Source organism: Pangasianodon hypophthalmus, chromosome 7 (genome assembly GCF_027358585.1).
Source record: "Pangasianodon hypophthalmus isolate fPanHyp1 chromosome 7, fPanHyp1.pri, whole genome shotgun sequence".
Taxonomy (NCBI): Eukaryota; Metazoa; Chordata; class Actinopteri; order Siluriformes; family Pangasiidae; genus Pangasianodon; species Pangasianodon hypophthalmus.
The window spans coordinates 15,621,259-15,649,232 of record NC_069716.1 but is presented as its reverse complement, the minus strand read 5'-3'; the positions used below and the strand labels follow the sequence as shown (position 1 = coordinate 15,649,232).

General features: G+C 39.3%; 1 protein-coding gene across 2 annotated transcripts; it reads left to right on the top strand.

The window, feature by feature from the left end:
• The first annotated feature begins 120 nt into the window (after nucleotides 1-120).
• On the top strand, nucleotides 121-27,974 carry zdhhc9 (zinc finger DHHC-type palmitoyltransferase 9). 2 transcript variants are annotated; one of them, XM_026917739.3, is made up of 9 exons: nucleotides 121-1,157; nucleotides 11,431-11,591; nucleotides 15,744-15,902; nucleotides 19,201-19,338; nucleotides 19,914-19,962; nucleotides 20,475-20,577; nucleotides 23,695-23,798; nucleotides 23,964-24,069; nucleotides 25,183-27,974. In XM_026917739.3, the coding sequence occupies exons 1-9, from the start codon at nucleotides 991-993 to the stop codon at nucleotides 25,357-25,359; spliced, it is 1,164 nt and encodes a 387-aa protein (XP_026773540.1). In that variant the 5' UTR covers nucleotides 121-990; the 3' UTR covers nucleotides 25,360-27,974. The 2 variants fall into 2 exon arrangements, with proteins under 2 accessions (XP_026773540.1, XP_053091357.1); XM_053235382.1 differs by lacking the exon at nucleotides 121-1,157 and adding an exon at nucleotides 7,774-9,319.

Below are 27,974 nucleotides of genomic sequence, written 5' to 3'. Positions count from 1 at the left end.
AACAACAACAAAATAAAAAATCCAACAACGACCACAACAACAACAACAGTGGAGTGTGCTGATGGTATTACCCAACAGGCAAGAGTCTGCTGCAGGTTTGCATGTCTCTGTGACAGCATGGATGTGAAATGAATGTTCCTTTGTTTGTGGATGCTCGGGAAAGCGCTGGCCCTTTAAGATGAGTCGTTTTAATCTAGGCGTGTTTCCTGCTCCCATTCACAATCCAGCTTTCCGTCTGGCGCAGAAAATTCCGCGAGTACAGCTCAATCTCCAATTTAGTATTATTATTATTATTACGTTTTGTTAAACCGAAACGATTTTCGTTCAGTGTTTCTGGAGTCTGTTCCACGCCCCAGGAAAGGAAAAAGATCTGTAAATGTGTCTGTATGGGATAACGCCTGTTTACTGCGCTACTAAATGACATGACATGAATGTCAGTCGGTCAAGGTCCAGTCTCCAGCTGTGGCTGCAGGATCCGGTTTGATTATTCCACCTTTCTTTGTTTAACCTAAACCAATTCTAGACGAGATTCTTCCTTTTTTGTGCGCGCGCGTGTGTGTGTGTGTGTGAGGGTGTGTGTGTGTGTGTGGGTGTGATTTCTTAAGGCTTTTGCACGGTTATGCGCTTGGACACCTTGGCATGGGAAATCTGCGTCTCTGGAAAAGGACTGCTTTGCGTGAAACCATATCCTAACACTAATCACTGAGGACTCATAGGCAGACTGTATCCACAGCCTACAGCCTGATCCACTCATGTCTTACCACCCTCCCAAACATCTGTTCGGATGTCCAGAAGCATTGTGAACATGGGAATCCAGGAACATTTTGGATTTGTGCCAAAAGCTTCCACATTTCAGTCTTGAGAGTCTGTCATCGCTTTGTTTCCTTTACACTGACTGATCCTGTGTCACTCGCAATCCGCAGTGATCAGTGAGAAACCCAAGTGACCCCAGCATCTCGAAATCATTGCTCTGAAATAAAAAGCGTCACCATGTCGGCGGTAATGATTCCGAAAAAGGTCACCAGAAAATGGGAAAAGCTGCCAGGAAAGAACACTTTCTGCTGTGATGGCCGGGTGATGATGGCCAGACAGAAGGGAGTGTTTTACCTCACACTCTTTCTCATCATCGGGACCTGCTCTCTCTTCTTTGGATTCGAGTAAGTTCTCTCCTAAGACATTTGTCCCTGCATGTTGGAGAGTCAGCATGGTGTGGCCTGATCTGAGCTTCCTGAAGAAGTCAGGTTGCTGCATATGCTTTACAGTAAAATCAGCACCAAGGCCTGGAATGTTGCTTCCTTTGTCCTGCCTTATTCCAGGAGATAAAACAAGTTTATTGCCAACCTAAAGCCTTCTGAGAAGTGTTGTGTATTGTGTAGCATATATTAGTTTTTCCCAGCCAGATAGAAACGTATGCATGCCGCATTCATTAGCTTGATCATTTTTGCATCACTACTCTTCTAGCAGATATTAAAGGTTGCATCGGATTACTAGACATCAGGCTGCTCTTGTCACTACAGATGCACAGACCTTGCTTTTTCTACTTTCGATACTCTACTGATGTCAGAGCTCTGATCTGATACTGTTATCCTAAAAATTCTACACAAGCTTCTGGTGTCAAGTTGTGTGAAACCTTAGCTGCATGATGGTGGGGTGATTTTAATACAAATTGTCTCCTGTGTTAATGTGCAAGGCCGGTGTTGTGACAGACAACGTAACAAAATTAAATAAAATGTGTCAGTGGATTGGGTTGTAAAAGATCACCAACCCAGTGCTGATATCAAATCCAATGTTCAGACCAGTATTGACCACAATGCTGATACTCTTTATTGAGTATATTCAGGACATCCCTATGTAACTCTGTCCACGACACTTTTTTCCAGTGCAATGTAAAGTATCCCTGTACAATACTTAACCCAACCAGGTTTTATGGGCTTGCTCTTGAGCCATCTGCAACACTTGGGCATATGAAATGATATGGTCAAGGACTTCCATCATGCTGTCTTGACTTGCAAGACTGTGGTTCAAACTATCCACCTCTAGAGAGACACATATTTGAGAAACAAATCTTGCTGAGATTTGAATGTACATGCCTATTTTCTAATTGAACTGAAGATTTTTCATAACAAGCTAAAAGAATGCCAAAAAGGGAATATTAAGCCTTGCACGCGTCATTAAGGACTCCCTGTGATTGTTCCGCAGTATACAGGAAATGATTGTGTACTCTGTGCCTGTGATATATAGCTTACGGGCATGCTTCAGGAAGGATTTGCTGATGGCTGATGGGGTGTTTACTGTACACAGTGTTCACATTGGAGTTGCTGTTAACTATGCCTCATGGGGAGAGATAACAGAAATTAATCTTCAGAGCAAAGTGTAACTTTATACGTGCCATTATGTAGCTATTTGACTCGAATGTGCTGCCTCCTTAAGGTGGACTAATGGTAATGGCCAGAGAAAAATATAGGTTTAGCACATTGTAAACAGAATAAGTGTCAGCTTTTGGACACTATGTAAAGCCTAAGAAGCACTTATAGATTACTTGGGCCATTCAAAAATGACATTTTTAGAATCTGTACATTTTTGTTGATGAATGACAGTGTTAGTTGTTTGAGATGATGATTATGCTCACTGTTTGTCATATATGAAATCAGTATTCAGGTTTTTGACTTGCAGGAGTTCAATGAGCTCAACAGATTAGCCAACAGTCTAGTTTGAGCACTCTGGAACTGAGTGCACCGCTATTGTTATTTGACTGATTGGTGTATGCCTGTTTATGTAGTATTTGTCTTCGAGTTAACAGAGAGGGAGACTTGGGAACAGAGAGTTGATGTTCTTGTGTGTTGGCTGGATAAGGTCCAAGAAGTGCTGGGTGGATACCATTACCCATCAACATTGCCCAGAAAGATTGACAGCAGCCTAAAACAGGAATATATTCCCAGAAAATGCTTCCAGCTGCTTAAATTAGTTGACCTTAATCATGGTCTTAATGGAATTTAATCTTTATCACAGAAAAAAAAGTCCAAACTAAAAATTTAAGGCTGAGCGTCCCAGTGTGAGTTTGTCTGTTCCTGAACCCAGCTAGGCCATTTCCCATCTGACTGGGTTACGTGCCTGGGATGTTCCATAGCAAAGCAGTCCAGTGGGACAGATTGAAGAGCAAAGCACCAATTAGTCTCTCTGTTTCTCTCTGCTTCTGCTCTCAGATAGAAAACATAGTCAAATTAAAAAATATGTGCTCTTGTATATTCTCGTGAAGGTTCTTCACTATCCAGGATCCTATTACTCATTATACTTCTCATTCTGTTGCTCCCCACAGCAGAGGTATCAGTCCGACTCTCCCTCAAACTGCATTTCTGTGTCCTGGGCCAGAACATTTCTCAAACACTCCGCCTTTTCACTCTGGCCGTTCTTTCCCTCTTTCTACTGGTTTTGAAAATTGCTATTTGGTGCAATGTTGAGTTTTGCAGTGAATAGGGCATGTCTGTGTCAAATAATTTAGGCCTTTGGAGGTGAAATATTATCCGTTCATGGCAGGGCATTTGTTTCAAACTGTACTTCTGTGGAAGAAATTTAGGCTAAATACTTCCTCTTCCACCCAGCAGTAATACCCTTCAGTCTGAGTAGTATAAAATGATTTTACAGAAGGCAGCTTTTTTTGATGACCTCTCTCTCCCTGAATTGAATATGAATTATAATAAGGATGACATAGTAGAACAAAATTGTGTTTTTTACTTTCACAAACCACATACACAGTTTTTATCAGGGGTGGACTAGGACATCCATTAAGCACATTTCTTAAAATTATTACATGATCATATCAATTGTCTAGCAGTTCATGTTGGTCATACAACACCAAATGCTGAAACTGTAACCCTCCATAAAACCGTAGGCATACCTTTGCATGCCCTGTGGTTATAATTGCAGTAGTTCTGGAACAAATAAGTATATCCACTGAATTTTTGTAATTCATTATAGAAACAGTATTTGAAAAATATTTACAGGTTTACAAAATCCATTTGTACTGGCATACTGTACACCAGCAGCATCATCTGCATTGGATTTGTACGCAAAGGCAAGTGCATTTGAGTGAAATGTTTGTACTGCACTATGCAATACTGTAGTGCTATAAGTGGCAGGTATACTTGCTGCTCTTTCATGGCAGATTTGACTCGTTATAAAGCAATGTAAGTTCTACTGCCAGCTCTACTATGACTAATGCATACCAGAGACCTTTTGGTTTACTCCTTTCTGAAATCTTAGATGCCTTGTTTCACATAATTACCATGAATTTTACCTGGTTAGTCTTCAACCCTTGTTATATATAAATAAATTACTCTGTAAATAATTAAATTCCTGAAGTACTAAAGTCTTTATTAAGGATTAAACATTGACATGGCATTCTCCTTCTCAGTGACACCTAAGCTACACCAATACTAGATTCAATTTACATTTTAGGTTTCCAAAAAAAAAATAAAATAAAATAAAATAAATAAAAAAATAAAAAAATAACTTCTTACAATAAAGGGGATGCTAAAATAATTCACTTATCTTTGTCATAAAAATCTTCCCTTTTTGTAAGAGACTGGACTGCAGACAGACTTTAACATGAATACACACTTCATTTACACAGTGCATAGATGTCCTTTGCATCTGTTGTGAGGTGCATTGTGTCTTTATCATTTTAATAGGCTTTTTTCATAACACAGACAAGATATTGGCAAAGATCTTTATTAAAGATCACAATGTCTATTAGGACAGCATTTTTAATCTATACATACTAAGATCAGTATAGAAATAGAAAGTCTTTTGTACAGAATCATACAATTCCTCAGTAATAACCAAATTGTTGGTAGTAGTACATATTTAATATCAGAAACATTATATAATCAAGATATACACTGCAGTTGTGTTTTAGGCATATCTTTGCTATTTGGTATCATAAATGCAATACAGGGAGTCATGTGTTGCTGTATTGTGAGGAACTTTCTCACAGAATGTATCACAAAACGTTACTTACTCCTGCAGGAATCACTGTATTATTGCAGCCATGATCATGTCAAGTATGTCATGTTAATTTCAATTCAATTCAGTTTAAATTTTATTTGTATAGCGCATTTGACAATGGACATTGTCACAAAGCAGCGTTACAGAAATAATTCAAAAAATATATTGTAAATATGTGAATTTATCCCTATTGAGTAAGCAACAGGTGACTGTGGCAAGGAAACACTCCCTGAGACAATATGAGGAAGAAACCTTGAGAGGAACCAGGCTCAAAAGGGAACCCTTCCTCATCTGGGTGCAACGGATAGTGCAATTATAAATAAATCCCTTCTATTATTGTGTACTATATGGACAAATAGTGCAAATGAGAAACAACCAGTAAATTCATCACAGTTTTCGCAAGAAGTCTGGTTGGTTAAAATCTATCCACTGTCCACTGATGGAGTCCTGAGTACGAAGCTGCTCATGGCAACTGCAGCCCCAAAGCCACCACAGCAACCACAGTCCCAAGCCGTTACAGTACAGCTCCCCATATGTTAGCCCCTGAATGTACAGAACATATTATATTAAAGCAGCAAACATTTTGGCCAACGGCTCTCGCTAAAGTAGAGGCTCTGAGAAGAACTTTTCTCTCTGACTGTGGCTATGACTTTTCTGCAAGCAGCTGGTCCTCCCTGTGTGGTTTTTGGGTTGTATATCTGCAGATAAGAAAATGCTATATACGAAACAGGAGGTGAAGCGCTGGCATGGTGTCATAAGAGATCAGCATAGGATTCCGAGATATTGATGTATCTTATGGATGCAGTGGCCTGGAAATTGACCAGTAGTTTTTGTTGACAATGGCTCATGATACCAAACAGCCAGGTCATGATACCAAGAAAATGAAGTGGAGCTGAAAGGAAGGCGTCGAGAAAAGGTGTGGGACCAAACAAAAGTGAAGAAAAGAAATAACAATGGTTAATGGTTGTTAAGGCCTGAGAGATTTAAAGGGCTTGAAAACTGATGCAGAACTTGATTTGTGTCTAAGCAAGTCATTATTTTGCTTGGTAGGTTTTGGTGTAAGTTGATACCCTTCCAAAAATAATCCTACCAGAGTGTAACATTATGCTGAAAATCATGTAGCTAGCTGGCCAATTCAACTGCTTGTACTATAAGCTAATTGGAAACTCAATATAAGCTTTCAGGGCTTTATAATATTGCACTACAGTATGTGTGTTTCTCTGTGTACATGCGTGTGTGGGGGAGCATAAGAGGAGAGGTGTAGGAACTGGACATTGTGAAACCCTGCATTACCAGTTTAAGCCTGTCAAAAATCACACGCAACACAAACGTCTGCTCTAAAATATGTGATAGCTAGCATGGCTAACAAAGCATTTGTTTGTTATTGTTAACACTCTGTTTAGGACCATGTAAAGCTAAAATACAATAAAATTGTTGCATTATTATTATTATTATTATTATTATTATTATTATTATGATTGCAAGTATGAAATGGAGAATGCCATCAGACTATTCAGTGTTGGCTAGCTGACACTGGGAATGTTTAACAAGAACTAGTGGGGGTTTAACACTAAGTGCTACCCTTAAAATGCATATAATCATTCAATTGCCTCCCTGCTGTGTAGGAACAGTGCTGCCCTTTTATTTCCATATCTACCTGGATGACTAGTTGATGAGCTTTTGACTGGAGTCTGTAGGCTTTAGCTTCATTCATTCAGTCATTCTTTCCTCTTCAGTATGCACTTTATTCTGGTCAGGGTGACCTTGAATCTAGAGTCCAGAAATAGAGGGCATCGGGCAAGGGTACATCCTAGACAGGACGCCAATGCATCACAAGGCATCTCTTGCTCACACCTAGAGGCAGTTTAGAGTAGCCAATCCACCACATTTTTGGGGGGGGTGGGGGAATGAGAGGAAAGTGGCCCTGGAGAACCTGGAGGAAACCCACACAAAATTCTGCAGTAACGTGAGCTCAGGATTGAAACCCAGAACCCTGGGGCTGTGATGCACCTACACTATCTTCTGCACAGTTGTGCTACTTGCTTTAGTTTTTCTGGTTATAGGATATGTTTTTTAAAATGCATACTAAACATTTTGGATGCATTGTTCCACAAAATTACAGTAAATTCACTTTATTCACTTTAAAAATTCATAGTAGGCATTCTGGACTCCAAAGCTTGTTGAACATAACAACCTTAACCAAATGGGTGGGGCATAGCAAAGGGTCAGTTCTACAGATTCAATCAGTGTAGGAAGTGCAAGTTTCTCAATCTGAAATCGGGTGTGTGATTGTTTGCTCTGTTTGCACTGAACAAAACCCTGCTGCTCCAGTATGTTGCACTGTGTGTGCATGACTTTGGAGGGTTGGGCTTTGAAGAGGGGTTTGGATGAAGGCCATAAGTTTGAAAGGACAATTTGGACTCTATTGACAGTGTTATAGTTTGTCTCCACTGTGGTAATTTGGTATCTAAACTAAATATAATAATATGAATAGTGTATTGTTACAATATCAAAAGATATCACTTGAATACAATCTGATTTTTTAAAAATAAATTTTGCCATATTTCTCACACTACTTTATGTATTTTTGGTGTTTTTGAAACCTGTAAAACTGTCTATAACCTGAATAATTGCTGTAAAAATGTCATTCTGGCAATATGCAGACTGAATATTGTTCTTTTACTCTTAATAGTGTCTTTATGGTTTATTGATAGTAGGTAGCTGTCACCTGTCTCTTTAGTTACCCCATGTATGTGCCCCAATGCTTAAGAATCGTACTTATTCTTTGTGCGTCAGACAGCCGTTTCCCTGCCCACCCTTCCTCTGCTCCCTAGTGCAATAGCGGATGCTATTCTAGAAGGCTATTAGTAATGAAGGCTAAGTACCCCCACCCCAAGCATCTGTACTGAACCACCCAGAGACTAGCCTGATAATGCAGTAGTATTGATTTCCTTCCTTCCCTTGTCTCTCTCTCTCTCTCTCTCTTTCTCTGTGCACCATCACAACACATGGGTATAAAGACGTGTGTGTGCACGCGTGTGGATGTGTACACACCCTAAATCAAATCTATTGGCTTATAAAGAGCAACTCGAGAAGGAAAGGCACCACTAATAGGGAGACAAGTGACCTGACTGTGCTGGTGGGAAGCTGTGATAAGGAGTTTATGTTAATTCATTATTATTAATTTTTTTAAGACAACAATCTCCAAATCTATTCCACTGTATTGTGATTTAAAAATGAAAGCAAGTTTATGTTACACTGCAGTTGCAAGAGATGGCTATCAGGGTTGACTGTGATTCATGAGATTTATATGGAGAAAAACGAAGTTCTAATCTAATAGTCAATAGTTTTTTATTGATTACTGGAGCAGAGATCATATGCACTGCAGTGTGATGGTGCAGGAAGCTTAGAGCTGTGATGGGAAGTAATGATGAAGCTGGTCTGAGGTATATAGTAGTCATCAGGATGATGATGATGTAGCAGAAAGCCACACACACACACACACACACACACACACACCTCACACAGTGAACTTGCCTCACTGTCATCCCTTTCTTTGCATGCTGGCTTATGGCAGTGGAATATTTTGTTGACTGGATATATTGTTTTTTTCTGCTCCTTTAATTCTTTCCTGGTGACAAAGCAACACTAGCCAAACAGACCATACCTGTCCCACTGGTTGAGTGCTGTAGATCGTTTATGCTGACGAGCCACACTTGTCTACCCAGTTTCGGGACAACTTATTGTTAAACTCATTTCCACGTGTCTGTGGGGAAATTATGATAATGGGCTTGCTATTCTGCCCCTGTTGCTCTGTTGCTGTGCTGAAACCCAGCAGAATTGATCTACTGGACCTGGCACCATGTCAGAGAGCAGCTGAAAAAGGCAACCTGCCCAGCAACGTAACGTCACAGAGCGGAAGTGGCTGCCAGTGCTCCTATTGGATTGATGAAAAGTGCTGCAAAGGTTTATGGTGTGGCGTGACTTTAAATGGTCAGCCTTCACATTGTTTGTGCAGTTGTTCAGTGTGGATCTATATCAAATCTAGGTGGTTAGGTGGCCACTCCCAATGCGTTCGAAGCTGATGTATTTATCACAGCATCTGAAAGAAATTGTCACAATGCAAGGACGGTAACAGTGATATATAACCCATACATTAGTAGCACAGGAGCACACCACATGCAGCTGAGTGGGAGGAGACTCGAGCCTCCTCTATTAATAGCTCAGTGCAGTGGATAGTCTGTACTGAGCATGAAGAAGTTTTAGAGCACCCAAGTTGCCTACAAAATGATGGGATCTGCCCAGATTCTTCTGTGTAAGACTTGGCCTTACCATTTACTATCCTAGACTTTGACTCACTCTCAGCTATGACTAAAGAGTGGCACTGTTTGTCTGCTACAAAGCAGGACACCATCTTCCCCACATTTTGTTGTTCAAGTATAGGCCTGATACCTAGTAGAGCTGCTTGAAATCTCCACTGGTTTGACATGGATTTGTAGTTGCATGTAGTATTAAAAGGTCCATACATTTTTAATGCTATAATGTGGGAAAGGTTCAATTCTATAATGTTAGATACTTTCAGTGCTGTATTTAAATACGCTAACCCTAAGCTGAGCATTTTATTTTGTCCATGGATGATTTAAGTTGTGTGTGCTAATTTGAGTTGGATGGGTGAAACACGATAAAGAAAACAGGTTTCACGCCCTCATCTTGAGCAAAAGACAGGCTAAAAGAGTGAGAATTGGTCGGTTACTTCTTTCTTTGCTGATGACAAGCAGTGAACACACACACACGCGCACACACACACAAAGCAGTATGTAAAACTCGGCCAAACTCAGCAAGTTCTTGTGAGGTCTAGATGAAATGCTGGTGGAAGAAAGAAAGAAAGACTAAGGGTAGAATAAGAATAGAAATAAGAACCGTAGAATAAGGGTAGATTATGTCTCAACCTGACAAGTTAGTATATTTAATGGTTTGCCAGTAGATGAAAGAGGTGATTAAAGCTTCATATCTAACTGTTTTGCTCACTATAGATGAGTTTGAGAAAAGATGGTGCATGCTATCAAAATACTATAAATAAATATCAGAATATGGTCAGTTCTTTCCACATAAAATAGTAGACTGTATTAAAACCCATACGTTTAGTTTATATAAAGACCCAGTGCCCCTGAAAGTGCTAAAGCTAATAATAGTGTTTCATATGTTATGTGGTTATCATCTGAGTAAGTGCAGATATTCTAGCTAAGAACTGAAATGTATGTGTATTTATATTCCATATTCCATGCATCAAGTGTTTCAAATGCCGCACTCAGACAATATTGTGTTGTTTGCATTGCAATTGGTACTTTTGTGATGAAAAAAGGATAACCACGTGGTTGAACCAGTACATCTTTGTAAACTCTGCATTGTTAATTAATTGCAGCAGTAGCCTACATATTTATGAACGCAGAAGATTGTGTGTGCATGTGCTTTCTTTATGAGTGCTGGCATCTTTCACTACTCTTAACAGTTTGAGGCACCCCTGAAATACTCCTAGACACTTGTTACTCATATTATTAAGAATTTTGTACATTGCTCTTATTCTTAGGCCTAAGTGTAAGGGTGAATTTCTGGATTGTAAGAATCTTAGAATTTAGGAATCTTAGAATTCAAAATTTTATCCCGAGTAGCTCTATATATACAGGCCCTGGTCTGTCAAAATATTGATACTGTAACAAACGTAGTATTCAAAATGTTTGTTTTTGTGATGAACAAACACGCTTGGCCTTACCATTTTGTAGACAGAGCAACATAACATGTCAGAATGAGCTGATTCAGCATATTACTGTCCATGTATATTTCTAAATGTATTAAATACAAAAATGACAGATACAGATGGAAACAAATAAAAATATAATAAATCAAATATATTAATAATTCTAATATCTATGCAGCACATTACTAATATCCTAAGGACAATTAACTGTATATTAAATTAGCCATGTTTTTAAAGATTGGAATTCACAAAGCATTTTGGATTAGAGGTGTCAATATTTTTACCAGAGCACACTGTAAAACAGGACTTGTTTCTGTTTCTCTGTTGTCACTCTTACTGCAAAATTCTTTGGGAGTGCTGGTGTATGTATTATTCTGTTTATTTTCTAGCTTGTTGTAATATTACTACTCTAAAATGGTTCTGTGAGGTGGGGAAAATAGAGGCAGTGTGTGCAGTTTTATTTGATCTCATGAGAAATACAGCACACATTTCCTCTGTTTACTTTTGCAGAATTGTTGAGCCTAGAAGGCATCCTGTTGTGTGTTCAGTGCATCTGAGGTCATCTTTTGATTCTCCAGCATGTTCTAACATTGAATCTATGTATAACCTGTATTACCTCAAACGTGGGTGAAAGATATGAGATCACAGTGCTTGTGTTTTGACCCCTGCAGGTGCCCATACCTGGCTGTCCACCTTTCTGCAGCCATCCCAGTCTTTGCCGTGGTTCTCTTCCTCTTTGTCATGGCTATGCTGCTAAGGACGAGCTTCAGTGACCCAGGCGTGCTCCCCCGCGCCCTGCCTGAGGAAGCCAACTTCATTGAAATGGAGATTGGTGAGTGTGTTTCCAGGATTTCATGATTATAAGAGGGCATAGGGGAGGATGATGAGGTCAAAAGTGGCATGTCTGCAAGCCCCAGGACATAAGCAGGATGGTGATGATTTAGTCATCAGGGAGATTTAGTCGAGCTCATGTGCCCAAATTCACTCTGCTTTTGAACCTAGCAGCGCATCTTTGTTTTCTTATTGAGATACTACTGAAGGGGCATTACACATTGGATTTTATACTGTGGAACAAAACAACAGAGAACAACCTAGTCAGACTTTCCTAGTCTAAATTTAAGAACATAAAATAAAATTTATGCCCAATAAGTAGAAGGCACATAGTCAAATTCTAGCCGTTTTGTGAGCATTGTTCTAAACGTTAGCCAAGTCAACCATTTATGTTTCTGATCTGGCATGTTTATACCAAGCCAACTTGTAGATGACTGGACTGGAAAGGATGCATCCTCTCCCAACACAACAATGATATTACTATAGCCAGACACTGAATATTAATTTATGAGCTGATACTTCTTTGTTATTTTCACACAAAAATTGTGTGATTTTCTTTTTATTATGTATATTGTCCTAGAGTTGGCACTAAGTGGATATCCAGTATACGCATTGGATTAATATCAGCAGAAAAATGCTGGGGAAATAAAGAAAGAATGAATCCCATTCTATAGTGTTTCTTCTTGTAGAGTTATAGAGTACCGTATGGCACCATTGAAGTGTTTCATTTAAAAATCACTCTTTTTGTTTAGTATTGGATTGTTATCAGTATCGGCTGATACTTAAGGTTTCAATATCGACACCTGTATTATGACAGTCTTTACTAATTTATATATTTGTGGCATGTTTTATGATTTACATTATTTACTATTTTGTGAACTGATGTCAAGTGACTGTGACATTGTATTCAGCAGCCAGTATGGCTTTATGCAAACTGTATCATTGAATGTCTTCTCAAATTTAGTTTGTAATGCTGGTAGAAGCAAGATAACTATGGGTAATTGGCTATTTTGCTTAGTAATAAGCTGCTAAGCAACGGTTATAACCCAACTGTGGGCACACACAGTTAAAACTGGTGTAATTTTAGTTGATGCTACAAAATAAAATTGGGTTTTAGCTATGACCTATGTATTAGTGAGGACCTGTTGGTGCACACTGCATAATTTCATGACCTTATGAATTGTGCTGGTGATACACATGCATTGCTATGTTGTGCCTCACCCATCTCCACTAGGGCTGTCTGCAGTTGAATATCCTCCCCACCCCCACTCTGCCATTTCCTCATAGGCTCAGAGCCTCTGACTCTGCTGAAGATGCACATGCTCGGCTCTCTCTTCGTCTCTCCTCCATCCTCTCGCCTCTCAGCACCATGAGGAAGAGTGGGTGTGACAAGGCAGAAGCACTTCACATTGCAGAGTGCAGAGCTGATAAATGAGCTCTCCTGCTAATGTTCAGCTATATTTAGGAGCAGGAGTTATCGCCATTGTAGTGATCTATGTGCACTAAACCTGGACTTTTAGAGAGCTGTAATATACTAAAGAGTTCCTTGTAGGATCTGGCCTTGTTATTCACTGTGTAATTTTACTGTGAAGCTGAATCCTAGTTTCCGCCTCACTTTTCTATATCATATTTATTTTCCCATTTTAATGGCCTGACGTAAGAAGTCAGGTCTTTTTTTTTTAGAGTGCTGCTGCGGCAGAACACAGGGGTTTATTACTTGAAGCGAATTTCTTTTCTGTTCCCGTTCTATTTACAGCCTTTAATATGATATTCGTAGGTCTACTGGTTTGTGTCTGTTAGCGTTGGAGAATAGAACAAAGGTTGCAGTTTTATTGCTACTCCTCCATTGCATTAGAACAAACTGGTCTATGTTATGCCATAGTTCATGACTTCTAACACGTGAAGACCATGGGATTTTTCCTGTTTTGACATCCCTTGTTAATAAAAATAATGCATGGTCATAACACATAAGAACGGGATCATAAAGTATGGCAATGACTTTGTAAGGCATCAGAACGAGATAATTACACTTAGGCCACGACTTAGTAACGTGAGCAAACCAAATAGATAGGTGTGGCCACATTTTAATAAAGCGTGAAACTTTGTATTGTGCCCCCAAACTGGTATGCGTGTGTATACATAGGGTTTTATGGTAACCAGCAGGCACTTGGGGAAAAAGCTGGCACTTATTTGTTTCAGTTATGTTGTAGACACTAGAAAAAATAACAGGCACAGTTTCTTATTAATTACTGTACGTAGCATCTTTCTAGAATTTTTTAGAATCTGACAGGCCTTTATTTTTTTAATCAGTCAATAAAATGCATTCTTTACATGTTTCCAGTGAGGTCTTCTTTTCCTTGTTTCTTACACCGATCAGCCATAACATTAAAACCAGCTGAATAATATTGTGTAGGTCGCCCTTGTGCCGCCAAAACAGCTCTGATCCGTCAAGGCATGGACTCCACAAGACCTCTGAAGGTGTACTGTGGTATCTGGCACCAAGACATTAGCAGCAGATCCTTTAAGTCCTGTAAGTTGTGAGGTGAGGACTCCATGGATCGGACTTGTTTGTCCAGCACATCCCACAGATACTCATATTGAGATCTGGGGAATTTGGAAGCCAAATCAATACCTTGAACTCTTTGTCATGTTCCTCAAACCATTCCTGAACAATTTTGCAGTGAGGCAAGGCGGATTATCCTGCTGAAGGAGGCCACTGCTGTTAGTGAATACCTTGCCATGAAGCGGTGTACTTGATCTCAACAATGTTTAGGTAGAAGATACGTGTCAAAGTAACATTCACATGAATGCCAGGACCCAAGGTTTCCCAGAACAGAACATTGCCCAGAACATCACACTGTCAGCTTGTCTTCATCCCATAGTGCATCCTGGTGCCATTTCTTCCCCAGGTAAGCGACACACACGCACCTGGCCATCCACATTATGCAAAAGAAAACGTGATTCATCAGACCAGGCCACCTTCTTCCATTGTTCCGTGGTCCAGTTCTGATGCTCACGTGCCCATTGTAGGCGCTTTTGGCAGAGGACATGGGTCAGCATGGGCACTCTGACCAGTCTGTGGCTACACAGCCCCATCCGCAGTAAGCTGCGATGCACTGTGTGTTCTGACACCTTTCCATCATAACCAGCATTAACTTTTTCAGCAGTTTGTGCTACAGTAGCTCTTCTGCAGGATCGGACCAGACGGGCTAGGCTTCACTCCCCACGTGCATCAGTGAGCCTTGGGGGCCCATGACCCTGTTGCTGGTTCACTGGTTGTCCTTCCTTGGACCAGTTTTGGTAGTTACTACCAAGATGGAGATGCTCTGACCCAGTCGTCTAGCCTTCAAAATTTGGCCGTTGTCAAAATCGCTCAGATCCTTGCCCATTTTTCCTGCTTCCAACACATCAACTTCAAAAACTGACTATTTACTTGCTGCCTAATATATCCCACCCCTTGACAGCTGCCATTGTAACAAGATAATCAATGGTGTTCTCTCTGTCAGTTTTTACCACTTGCATATTACAAGATTTTGCAAATTCAGTATTGTGAATTTCAATATTTACTGTGCAGCCCTAGTGTGTGTACGCATTGGTTCTGAGAACAGATGTGCTATAGATATTATAGGCTACAGACATGTTGATCTAAAGACAGCTCTGTTGTTTTGTCCCCTCAACCTATTTAAGTTTGGCCCCTGAGTGAATATTAGGCTGTTAGCATTTTATTTGCAAGGGCAATATCGGAAAACCAGTAAGCACCATTAATCAAAATGTTCTGTCCTTTAAGCACAAACTATTCTGCCAAGCCTACTGTGAAGGCAGCAGCAGACCAAGTAAAGCTTATATGTGTAATGAAATAACCAGGGATTTATTGAATTGATTATACCATTAATGTGCTGTTGTAAAATTGGCAGCTTTTTTGCTCCCAGAATAGTGCGTTTCATTCTCAAGCATGAAAGGTTGTTGTTTTTACTCTTATCTTGTTCTTTAACATACTGTAGTACATATTTAAAATAAAGCTCATTATGCATGATCTAAATTCTTAAACCTGTGTGAGATCTGTGTTTATTTGTGTATATCATTAACTGTACATGTCCGTGTAGTTTTTACTACATCTGTATCAGGGCAACACAAATTTCTCCTCGTTTTACAGAGGCAGCCAATGGCAGTGTACCGGCTGGACAGCGCCCTCCTCCCCGCATCAGGAACGTGCAGATCAACAACCAGATTGTCAAGCTGAAGTACTGCTACACCTGCAAGATCTTCCGCCCTCCTCGTGCTTCCCATTGTAGCATCTGTGACAACTGTGTGGGTGAGTTTTGCGTGCATGTATATATGTGTGTGTGTGTGCGTGTGTGTGAGTGTGCGCGTGAGTGTGTGCCCTCCCTCGGGGCAGTCTGGGGCCCCAGTGTATGAGTGCAAACATACAAAGATATGCAGACATTTTTAGTGCTCAAGATGGCTGCTGAATGACAATTGGAAAAATTAAACCACATTACTAGGATGTTTGTGTGCAATTTATTAAAATTTCCAGCAAACTGGATTTGTTTTCTTTGTGCCAGCTTGTTTCTCCAAAGAACATTGCTTAGAAGTAAGAAATCTAAAAGAAATTGAGTTTTGTTATTTGGATTTGATTAGAGGTTGACTGATCAAAAAAAAAAAAAAAAACAAGGAAATTCGATCTGGCTGATTTGTTTAGGAATTATTTTGTTCTGTAGTTCTGTTTTTACTCTGTCTGTGATTGGGGTGGCTTTCTTATGGCAGTATAATGGTTATAAAACTAAAAGTTATGAAGTGTTTGTACTTTCTTTGTAGATTTATTTTAAAGTCAGTTCACGCCAAACTCGTTTATGAAGTGTTTTTGAAGCTGAGTCACACACGACAGATACACTCAAGCAGTCCAATTAAGCTTACATGCCTCAAATACATCTCAAATTCTTTCCACAATTCTTTGAACGCTATTTAAAATCATAATCTACAAAAATGGCATTACTATGCAATGTGTAATTGTATAGCAGTGTGTTTGATTCGAATACCTTATAGCATAATGAAAAACCTTTCTGGCTGTGACAAGGAGTGCAAGACAATACATACTACAATACAGGAAGTAAGGCAGTACGCATAGTGCAAAAGGACATTATAACAGCTTCAGTGATTTTAATTATGTGTTTAACTATTTTAACAATACTATATGTCCAAAAGTATGTGGACACCTGACCATCACACCCATATGTGGGTCTTCCCCAAACACAAAGTTGGAAGCTCTAGTGGCTGAATGGGCAAACCCCCCCGCCACACCCATGCTCCAAAATCTAGTGGAAAGTGGAAAGCATTCTCAGAAGAGTGGAGGTTATTTTATTATAATCCACTTATTTATTATTTACTATATGTGTTACTGTATAGCCAGACATGGTATTGCACATTCCAGTCCTGATTGTATAATGTCATATTGCATAATCTTGATTGAGTTGGTAACAATATTCCAGTATTATAGCAATTCCAGGACAATGCGTGAGTGAGTGGGAACCAGCAGCTTTACAGTTTTAAAGATCAGTGTCTGTGAGTGAGTGGGAACCAGCAGCTTGACAGCTTTTGTGTAGAAGCTGTCCCTCAGTCTGGTTGTGCGTGACTGAATAACCCGTCACCTCCTACCACATGGCCATGGAGTAAACAGACGGTAGTTGGAATGCATGGGGTCCCTGGTGATGCTAAGAGCTCTCCTTGGGCATCTCTTATTGTAAATGTATTTTATGGCTAACAGAGCTGATTCAGTGACATGCAGGGCTTTTGTGGTAAAAGCGATAGAAAGTATCATGCAAGAAACATGTGATGTGGATTGGACAGTTTTTATGGATGTGTAGTGCTCATTCATTCTTATTTGTATTATTGTATGATTGGGGTGGCAAATATCTGGAATGTAGAACATGGTGCCACCTCTAATGTACTCAAGCATGCTATACTTAATCTAACATTGATGAGTGGTGAGGCAGCACGTATTCATACTGAGAGCTGTGGTATGAGCTGTGGGTGGAGAAATACATGAAGGCCTACCATTTTTTTTCTTTGCACAGTCATCGTGAACACAGGGCCGTCTGTCTGGGCTGTATGCACCTGCTGCACTGTCTGACACACACACACACGCAGAGTAGCCAGCCATCTTCCATCGATGGTGCCCAGGGGCCAGGTCTGCTGATGAGTATGTAGACCAGAAATGTACAAAGCTATTCAGCTGAAGTGGTTTGTTTCTCTTTCGGATCCGTAGGGTATTTCTTTGTTTGTTCCTGTTCTTAATCATTCCCAGCTGCAGACAAGTATTTAGTGTTTTTTTTTTTCAGGTTAAGTGCTTCCTGCAGGGTTGATCTTGTACAACAAATTTTCTAGTTCTGTAAAGCTTTTATAGTTGTGATTGTCTATAACATGAGCAGGTTTGCATCTTCACAAAGAAAGTGATCTTTCATTGTCTTTAGAGAAACCATTTGCATCTCTATCTCCAGTAAGTCTCAGAGCTAGAAGTGCACTCATCCCTTTTTACTATCTGTGATTTGATGATGATATATGAGCTCTGAGTATAGGCTGATACCTGATACTCATCTGACTCATAATGACTTTTTCACTTCAGATGCTAAGCTTTTTTGTCTGTATTGTATTTCAGTAAAGGCAATCCCCAGCATGAAGAGCTAATGATTAAAATATATATATATTTTTTGCACAATTTTTTGGTCTTTAATATCTTTATTATTTAAAAAATCTGTCCATTAGAGTCAATAAAATACATTAAAATAACTTTATATTACTACTTTATCATTTACTGTTTCTTTCTTTTCTTTTTTCTTTTTTTTCTTTTTTTTTTTTAAGATTTTTTAGGGTTTAGGGACAGAATAGTAATATGTCGATGCCTTTCATGCTTTTGTGTCTCACACAAAAGATTGTTGCGTTCCTGTTGTCAGATTTCTGTTCAGTGATCAATAATTGGCAGCAGCGAGTCTGTTCTGGTTCTATTCTGCTTTTTGCACACAATCTGAAAGTACATTAATGCTATAGGATTACTAAAAAGCAATTAATAATAATACTGTAATGCTTCAGCTATGCTTTATGTTCTGTGCCTATTCCATTGTGCCACTTTTAACAATTTTGTGCCAACTATCTATATGAACTAGAGCTCGTTGATGGTTATCTCTAAAGCACTAAACTTCATATAGATACATTTTGACTCTATGATTTTAGGGTTTTTTCTTCCACATTTGTGTGTTTATGTTCTTGACAATGCACTCTAAATTCGCTCAGCTAGTAACCTGACCTCCCTAAAATACATTGACACAGCTATAGTCTCTGATATTTAATATGGCTTTAATAAGGTGGTACTATTCGTAGACAATAATAGTTGCATGAGTAAATAAGGAATAAATAATGTAGTTGTAGTATCTTACTAAGACACTTTGTTCATTTACCTTTAATTTGTAGCAGTTTGTATGTCTAATTCACTATAATACCTGTCCAACATTTAGAGCGAATATTGGCTTGATACTTGATACTGATACACAGCATTAGGCACATCCCTACTTCAGGCAGCACATCTGAGACTGAATTCTCTCTCTCTCTTTATCTCCTAGATCGCTTCGACCATCACTGCCCATGGGTTGGAAACTGTGTGGGAAAGAGGAATTACCGCTACTTCTACCTGTTTACACTCTCTCTCTCCCTCCTTACCATCTACATCTTCACCTTTGACATCGTCCATGTCGTACTACGTGAGTGTCAAAAGCCAAGGGAATCCTCACCTTCATGTCTATGGATACATCATAACCAACGTATCTATAGATAGGCCATTTTGAATGGAATTAAATTTCAGTGCAAACAGTGGGGGAAAAAAAGAAAAATGGAATGGGGATGCCACCATTTGAAAGCTTCAGGCTGTTGATTTTTTACTGAAAGAAGGGGAATCTTCTAAAGGCTGTGCTGTAATGAGCTACAGTTAATAGCTGGTTGACATGACCTACCTTTCATCTTCCTTTCCATCAGATTACTACCGCTGAAAGACAAAAGTGTGCAGACAGGGTGAGGGAGGGAGCACAGTTCAGAAGGGCCAAGAAGCAGCATGAGAATTCCACAGTGTGCTGTAGTCGGCTAATTAGCCCACAGCTAGTGATCACAGTTTAAGACAGAATGTGGCTTGAATGTCATCCCTAATTGTAAAGCATGGCTTTATAATACTATATTATAAGTGAAGGAAATACATAATTATGCAGCAAAAAGAGATGTATGTCACAATTTACTTATCTATTTATGTCAAAAGTTATTTGTGCCTGTGTCATGTACTCCACAGGATCGGTGGACTCGGGATTTGTCAACACTCTCAAGGAAACCCCTGGGACATATCCTTTCAGCCGCAGCCCACCTTAATGTGCATTAAAACTCTTACATAAACTCTCAGTACTGCTATGAATATTATGAAAGCTTGCAACAATTAACTAAAGGACACATTTATATAATGTTCATACCCTCTTGAATAATTTGCTTGTCTTTGGTCTTTTGAACAGATTTATTACTATGTTGTGCAGATATTCAACCCTGAACGTCAGCACTTTTAGAGCACCATAAAAGCTTTTACACATACAACACAAGTCTGATATTAAGCCTATAAATGATCAGACTTCAGTGGTTATTTTGCTGTCCAGAGAGATTGCCAGATGCTGGGTAAAATGGAAAATTCTCTGATAAGCTCTGTTTATAGCTGTTGGCAGTACAGTGATAACTATAGAGTCAACAGAACACACCATATAACTGTGCATGAGTCATTAGTGAACAAATTAGACCATATACTGCAGCCTAGGAAGTAAAGTATATTGGTGTTCCTGTTTGTTATTTCCTTAACTGTCTTCTCTACTGTGGTGGAGGTGCTGGTGTGCTTCTTCACACTGTGGTCTGTAGTGGGACTGACTGGCTTCCATACGTACCTGATCTCCCTCAACCAGACCACCAATGAAGATGTGAGTGGCAACTATTGAATTTGCATGAACATGTTTGTGTGACTTCTTGCTTCCTGTCACGTGACTGGAAGGATACCGTTGTGTGTTGGATTGTGGCAGACTCTCAGAGATGTTGAAGCTGTCACCATGGCCTGAAGCAGTGAGGAATCCACTTTCCTTACATGTTCACTCCTTTTGCAAAGGGTCAACAGGGTGTTTACACTTTAGTACAATAATGCATTTATAATGATTTTTTCAGCTTTCGTTACTGCTACTGTTCAGAATGCGTCATGGAGGGAGACAGGAAAAGAAAAAGAGGCAAAGGAAGAGACAAAATCATTGTCAGTAGGGGCCACTCTTGCCTAATGCATTGGCTCATATCACTCTTTTTTTGTCGATTTGATCTTGCTAATAATAGACACATCAGTACAGACTCTCGATGGCGCAGATGACTCACAAGCACACACAACAAGAAGGGTGGATGCAGAGGGCACCTTCAAACCTGAGTCTGAGTATTCATCTCGCAGGGCAACTCCTATTTTTATTACTCATTATCAGTGACAGACAAATGGAGTTTTTAGTCTGTTCATAAGAAATTCCTGTTCCTAATTTAACCACAGCTGTGCAGAAAATAGAAGCCATTAAGGCCCCATCCTGTTATCAAACCTTTGGCTTCATTCATAATTTCCATCCTGCTAATTTCAGAGCAGCTTCTCTTAGTCCTTGGGATGAACATTCTTTCAATCCCTAAATATATCTACCACATATGTAAGGTATATGTGATTACCACAGACAGTAACTTTAATTATTTTCTCTAGCCTTGTGCTCTATTGATTTTTCCCTGCTCACAATTTACAACATGATAGCCATGATAAACAATTTAATCTTTCAGAACAGATCATCCAGATCCTAAAAAAAACCCAGGAAAACAAGCATTTCCACCATTTTTGGCCTAATAAAATTATCAGCTGTGCAGTCGGTACTGCTTGTTGGCAGTGGCAATCGCAAAAGCTCGGCTGGATAGTAGAGTGTGGGTGATTCTGCAGTAATGGACAATAAAGAAAATTTAAAAAATGACCATAACGGTACATATAATCCTTTTGCAAATCAGTTATATAATGTCCACATGGCTGATATTTATCACCGTTGAATGCGCCTGAGCGCTAAAAAAAAACTGTGTTTAAATCACATTCTAGTTATCTTGACCATTAAAATTATTAAGTGTTAGATACTTTGACACTTGTAGTATTCTAGGCCTATCTAATATTTTTAGAGCAAAATTTTAATCCTTTGTTCTTCATTTTCAAAATATTCTAGTGGCATCACTAATAAATAGTGTAAGCAATGGGGGGCACAGTGGTTTAGTGGTTAGCATGTCTGCCTTGCACTTCCAGGGTTGGGAGTTCGGTTCCTGTCTCCGCCCTGTGTGCATGGAGTTTGCATATTCTCCTTGTGCCTTGGGGGTTTCCTCCCGCAGTCTAAAGACATGCATTGTAGGCTGATTGGCATCTCTAAATTATCCATGGTATGTGGGTGTATGTGTGATTGTGCCTCTGTTTTGTTTTTTCAGCCTAATGACGGCCTCCTTCACTTGCATTGACATATTTAGAGTTCCCATGAACAGCTACCAAATGCAAATTCGACACTTGGAATCAACTCCATTTGTCATGAAGTAATGAGGCCACAGGCCACTCCTGCCCATGAAACTGACAATTGACAATCAGTCAATTGTCCAATTACTTTTGAGTCTGTGAAAATGGAGGGACTCTGTAAAAAAAAAAAAAAAAAAAAATGGCTGTAATTCCTGAACGGATGATGCAATATTTTTGTTAAACCTCTTGAATTAAAGCTGACAGTACACTTCAATCACATCTTGATTGCTTCATTTCAAATGCATTGTGATGGTGTACAGAGGCAAAATTACGAAAAAGGTGTCGCTGTCCAAATACTTATGGACCTGACCGTGTTTGAGTGATAACTTTTACTAACATATTCCAGTGTTCAATTGCAGACCTCCTACACAAAGTGTGTAAAGGTTATCAGGTTTGGTAATATAATCACCGTACACATCACTGGATATCGTGGCAATGTAAAATTGTGTAGAGATGATTAAATCATTATATCTCACAAGCCTAATTTCCCCCTTACTGAGAAAAGAATGGAAAACCCATTAACTCCAAACTCACTTACAATGATTGCCCAAGGGCAGATAATAAATTCCACAGATAAATGGTTTCAAAATCTGTAATTATATAAGGTGAATTCAGAAGAACAGCTGTTTCACTAAATAAACATTAAATGTGTTTTCTGGGCTAGCAGTGTCATCAGGGATCCCACCCCTTCTGCCCACTCACTATTCACACTCTGGTCTGGTAAATGGTACTGAAGCATCACAGCCAGAACATCCAGACACCGTGACAGCCGGTACCCCCTGACTGTCAGGCACATCAACAGCTGTCACCTCCACCTCCATCTTTCGCTTACACACACTGACACACTGAATGTATAAAAATGCTGCACCATGCAATGTACAAGATGTTCCTGAATATAATATACTTACCTCATCTCATGTATACCAGAATCATAGTTTGTATATTTCCTATACTTATATTGCCATATTGTTATTTTGTTCCAGTGTTGCACAACATCTTACACAAATGCCTTACCCAAGATTATGTAAAATAGGTGACAACTTTCATGACTTTCTAATATTTTTTCTTTTTTAACTTTGTCATCGTTTAATTTGTTCTTATTTATCTTTTATTTTCTACTGCAGCCTCCATGAGAACATGCAAACTAAGAAAAAAAAGGAAGCTTGTGCATATGACAATTAAGTTCTTGAATCTATTCCTAGTACAAGGAAATAGTAGAATTATTGTCTGTAGTAACTGCACATATGCAACAGATGTAAAAGCTAGATATTGCATTGAAAAGAATGCTGAGATGCACTGTTGAATTAGATGCAAATTGTTTATGCTCCTGTTGAATTCAGGGCAGTGGATGTAGCAGATTTGACAGTAGATGTTGAGCTTGTGTAAATAGTTATACTGTAGGTGGTGAAGGTGTTGGATTGTGGCCAACTTGACTTTTTTTTTTTTTAACCAAAATTTACGAAGGTTTTGTTTCTGTGTGGTGCAGATAAAAGGCTCGTGGTCAGGAAAGAACCGTATCCAGAACCCATACAGTCACAAGAACATTATCAAGAATTGCTGTGAGGTGCTCTGTGGCCCCTCTTACCCTAGGTATGAACTTTACTGCCGTTGTTTATAGTAATGTAGAAAAAAGTCTAAATATGTATTGAGCCTCTGTATCCATTTGAATCACTTAACTTGCTTCTTCTGACAATATTTTGTTGTGCACAGACTCTTTCTCTCATGCTCTCTCTCTCTCTCTGTCTGTCTTTCCAGTGTTCTGGACAGAAGAGGGGTGATGCCTGAAGAACCCTCTATCTCCACTCCTTCTGGTACTTCTGACGCCACTGCCACCACAGACACTCCTGTTCCACCTAACACAGTAAGTGTGTGTATTTGTGTGTGGTGAGTGTGTGTGTGTATTAACACAAAAGGCAGCCTGAGTGCACAACAGCGAGGCTTCACAGCATCTACTACTCTACTGCATTTCAAGTATTTGCATTGCTTTGTGTATGATCTACAGCGGAAGTTTCCGAACACTGTTAAGATTTTTGAGGGTGTGTGGGTGTTTTTTTCCGACATACTGGGATCCATTGTTTCGGGGGTTTTGGTGCTTAGGGAGGCAGAAAATTTATTCCAGTGACCTTTTACAGTTTAGAGTATCCTTTTAGCTCAAGTCAAACCCTGACATTTTTGCTTTGGCATTGTGCTCCAATTTGAACTTAAGAAAATGAAAAGCATTAGTGCTCTCTCAGCTTTACATTCAGAGTACCTTAATGTGGTGTTGATTTCTAATACATTCAGTCATTTGTATGAGAAAGTGAAGAAATACAAAGCACTTGGGGAATCTGCAAGGATAGAGACTGGAGAGTAGCGACTAATGTTTCATTGTGCATGTGGACTAATTACCTGGTAATAAAAAGAAAATATCAAAACTGAATGCATAAAATACATAAATAAACCATACGAATAAGTAAATAAAATACAAAAGACAGTCAATGCAAAGTGCACTATTGGTGTCCTAGAAACTGTGTGAAATAAAAGTCTTTAGACCTTGTGGAAGGAGTAGAGTACACAGGACTGCTCGGAATAAAACGGGAAGCTCATTATACCACTGAGGAATCAGGACACTGAAGTGGTGAGGTGTTGTGTAACAGAAATGGGAAGGACACACCAGGCCCCCTGAAGTTGACATACAGGAGTTAGTGTACAGGTGAATAGATAATGTAGTGCAGAGCTGTTTACTGCCTGGAATGTGAGGGAATTGGATTCTTGCTGGAAGAGAAAATGCCAGTGGTGTGACCTCTGTAGGGGTGACATGAGATAGTGGTTAAGAAGAAATCTGCAGAGTTAATGTGATTGAAGAAATGATGGCCATAATCTAAACTCACCACAAGATTCTTAGCTGTGTGTGTCAGACAGATGGAGGCAGTCTAATGTAAATGTAATGATTATCACATAATCAATCTTAACTGTACTATTCCCTCCCTGGCAGAAAACCACAGCTCCACTGATTCCCAACGAACACACTCCTGATGAGGCCAAGCCCAGCATCGCCACTGCCCAAAAAACCACGGCCAGCAACCCGAAAGAGGAGAAGCCATCCAGCCCAAGAGACTTTTCCCCTAAAATCGCCCCTGCCCCCATCGTTGTCAAAGAATCAGCCCACTAGATCTCTGCTACAAATCTCTGAATGGTGATTCATTAAGGAAGATGCATATTTGAACAATCCAAAGGGCCACAGGCTCTCAGAGAGACTCTGATTTTCAGAGCAGCAGCTGTTCCTCACTGTCCATGTTCAGGTGAAGATCATTTCAACTTTGGCTGCCTCACTGTTGAAGGCCTCTGGTGGTATCACAGCACTCTCCCTCTTTCTCTGAAACGCTGCATGGCAAAAACACACAAAAGACAAAACATCTAATGGACCGTTTTGCTGATCGTCTACTTGCAGTGCTTTCCTTCATGCAGCACTTCCTAATGGCCATTTTTCATTAATTAGCGTTCCATCTGATCTGATGCATAACATCTGTAGAACTTTGTGCAGCGGTTGGTGAAACAGGTCCTATGCAACACAAACATATGGAGGATTGTTTTTAAAGAGAGAGACATAAACCAGCCACCTATGTTCAAACTACACATGCAAACAGGTGATTTTATTTCCCAGCAGCAGAGTGGGGCCAACTGGATGCTATTTTCAAATACCCATGATAGTCATTTGCATTATTCTAACTAGGTCAGTGACACAATCTGTCTTTTGTTTTCTTAAATATTGCTTCACAGACACGAACAATGTACAAATTGTTTCAGATCAGTCTGTGATGAAGGACACCCGAATACACTTTCTGTATGTGAGGTGTGTGTAAGTATCAGCACATACATGTTGGCCTGTTGTTGACAGACACTAGTAACAGTGCCTTATCTGAAGCTGCACTATCTCAGACAACATTAGGCCATTTGCAGAGAAACTCTTCAACTTCCATTTCATTATAAAACCTAATAGTGTATAATGAGTATTAAAGTGATGGCTTTTAAAATAGAACACTAATGTAATGTTGACCTGCAAAAATATGAACATCAACAAAACAAGCCATGGTATAAATGTACATAGTTTAAAAAATATTGAGAGGTTGTGGATACAAGAAGTGAAAGAATGTCCCTGAATGAACATGAAGTGGAAAAAATTGCCTCATCATTCTCCTGGTGATTGTTCTCCCTCCTAACACAACAAACGAAATGAGTGAGGTCAGCCCAGAACTGCCTCCATAGTCATCGTTGTTGTCATCATCACCATCGCCACCATCATCATCCTCTTCTCTTCTTTCACTTGCAGCCGTGAGTTGGCAACTTGTTTTGGGTGAGCAGTATATTTGCTTAAAAAAACCCCAACTCAGAGTAGATGGAATTTATTTCTCATAATCTTTCCACATTTGTTATTTTCATGCTGAGAAACAGTATACTCATCCATGCTTAGAAGAGGGTGTTTATAATGCCAGACTTAGGGAAGTGAGATAAAGGGATATAATATGCAAGATTATTTTGGTGGTCAACATATTTAACCCATGCTATTCTGTGATCTGTGCAAGTGTCTTTTCTTTTGACACATTTATTTGTATGTAGGGTAGAGTAGGCACCTTTGTGTATGCTTAAGCTATTGTCTAGTGGAAGAATGTTGCTGGTGTACAATGATGAACGAATTCAAATACCATTTACTACTTTCACAGTATCTTCAACTCTGTGCAATATATTTTGCTATATAGAGCATTTTTGTCTTGTTTGTGGGGTTGGGAGGGGAGGGGGGTTAATGTATAATTACATTATGTGTAATTGACTCTTGGAACTTTTCTGACCACTATAACAAGGCTATTTAGTGTCAAATGAATGGAAAGGGAATGAATAAAGGGTGCAGTATTTATGTTTCCTGTGTTAGGGCTTGGAGTTAAACTGTAAATGACGGGATGACTACAGCTTGAGCTCCATTTAGAGATGCCAAGTCAATCACAGAAATGATTTTTTTTTTTTTATGCACACATTTGAATGTTAATGCCTGATTTTAAGAACACTAACTGTTTCATATGCCTTTGATTTTTCTCTTTCATTTATATGGAACGTTTGTGTAGAACCTTGTACTTTGAAGTTCCAGTTAGCAATTGATGCAACAGGATTTAGTTGGACTTTAGTGGAGGCCTTTGACTCTTAACATCAATGCTGCACCTGCTGAAATGTGTAATATGAACATTTAACATCTCTATTAGCAAACTCCATGCTAATGGAGGCAGTTGATCCATTTTCTGATTGGGCTTTAAGATTGTTCAGTTCGGTTCAACTTATTGATTTGCTGTACAAAGTAGTAAGATCAGTTGCTTCTTACCAAATCAGCATGTTCTGGTGAGTATGTTATTGTGAACAGTTGTATGAAGGATTAGTTAGTTAGATGATTGCACTGCACTCTGTCTGTGGAAGGTCTGCTTTTTTAATTAGGCCCACTGTGCTTATTTTGAGGTACAGCTGAAGTGATCACCCACTTGAGATATGTCAATCTACAATCAGTCTTAATGCCAAGTCATTGTAGGAGTTAATATGTACTGAATATTAGCAAAAATTAAGGTGTGCTCGAAATATATGTTTACAGTGTATAATATATACACTATAATGCATTGCAAGGTAATTATGTTTCTGTTCATTTTTCTTTGTATAAACACTGTGATTATCTCATAATTTTCACTTCTTTTTACATGCTGGATTAGTGTGTGTATGTATGTTCATTAAATTATACTATATCTTACTATA

Coding starts and splice junctions, on each gene's coding strand:
- zdhhc9 (XM_026917739.3), top strand. CDS start 991: ATGTCGGCGGTAATGATTCCGAAAAAGGTCACCAGAAAATGGGAAAAG. Junction 1,158..11,430: donor TCTCTCTTCTTTGGATTCGA/GTAAGTTCTCTC, acceptor TGACCCCTGCAG/GTGCCCATACCTGGCTGTCC. Junction 19,339..19,913: donor CATCGTCCATGTCGTACTAC/GTGAGTGTCAAA, acceptor TGTACTCCACAG/GATCGGTGGACTCGGGATTT.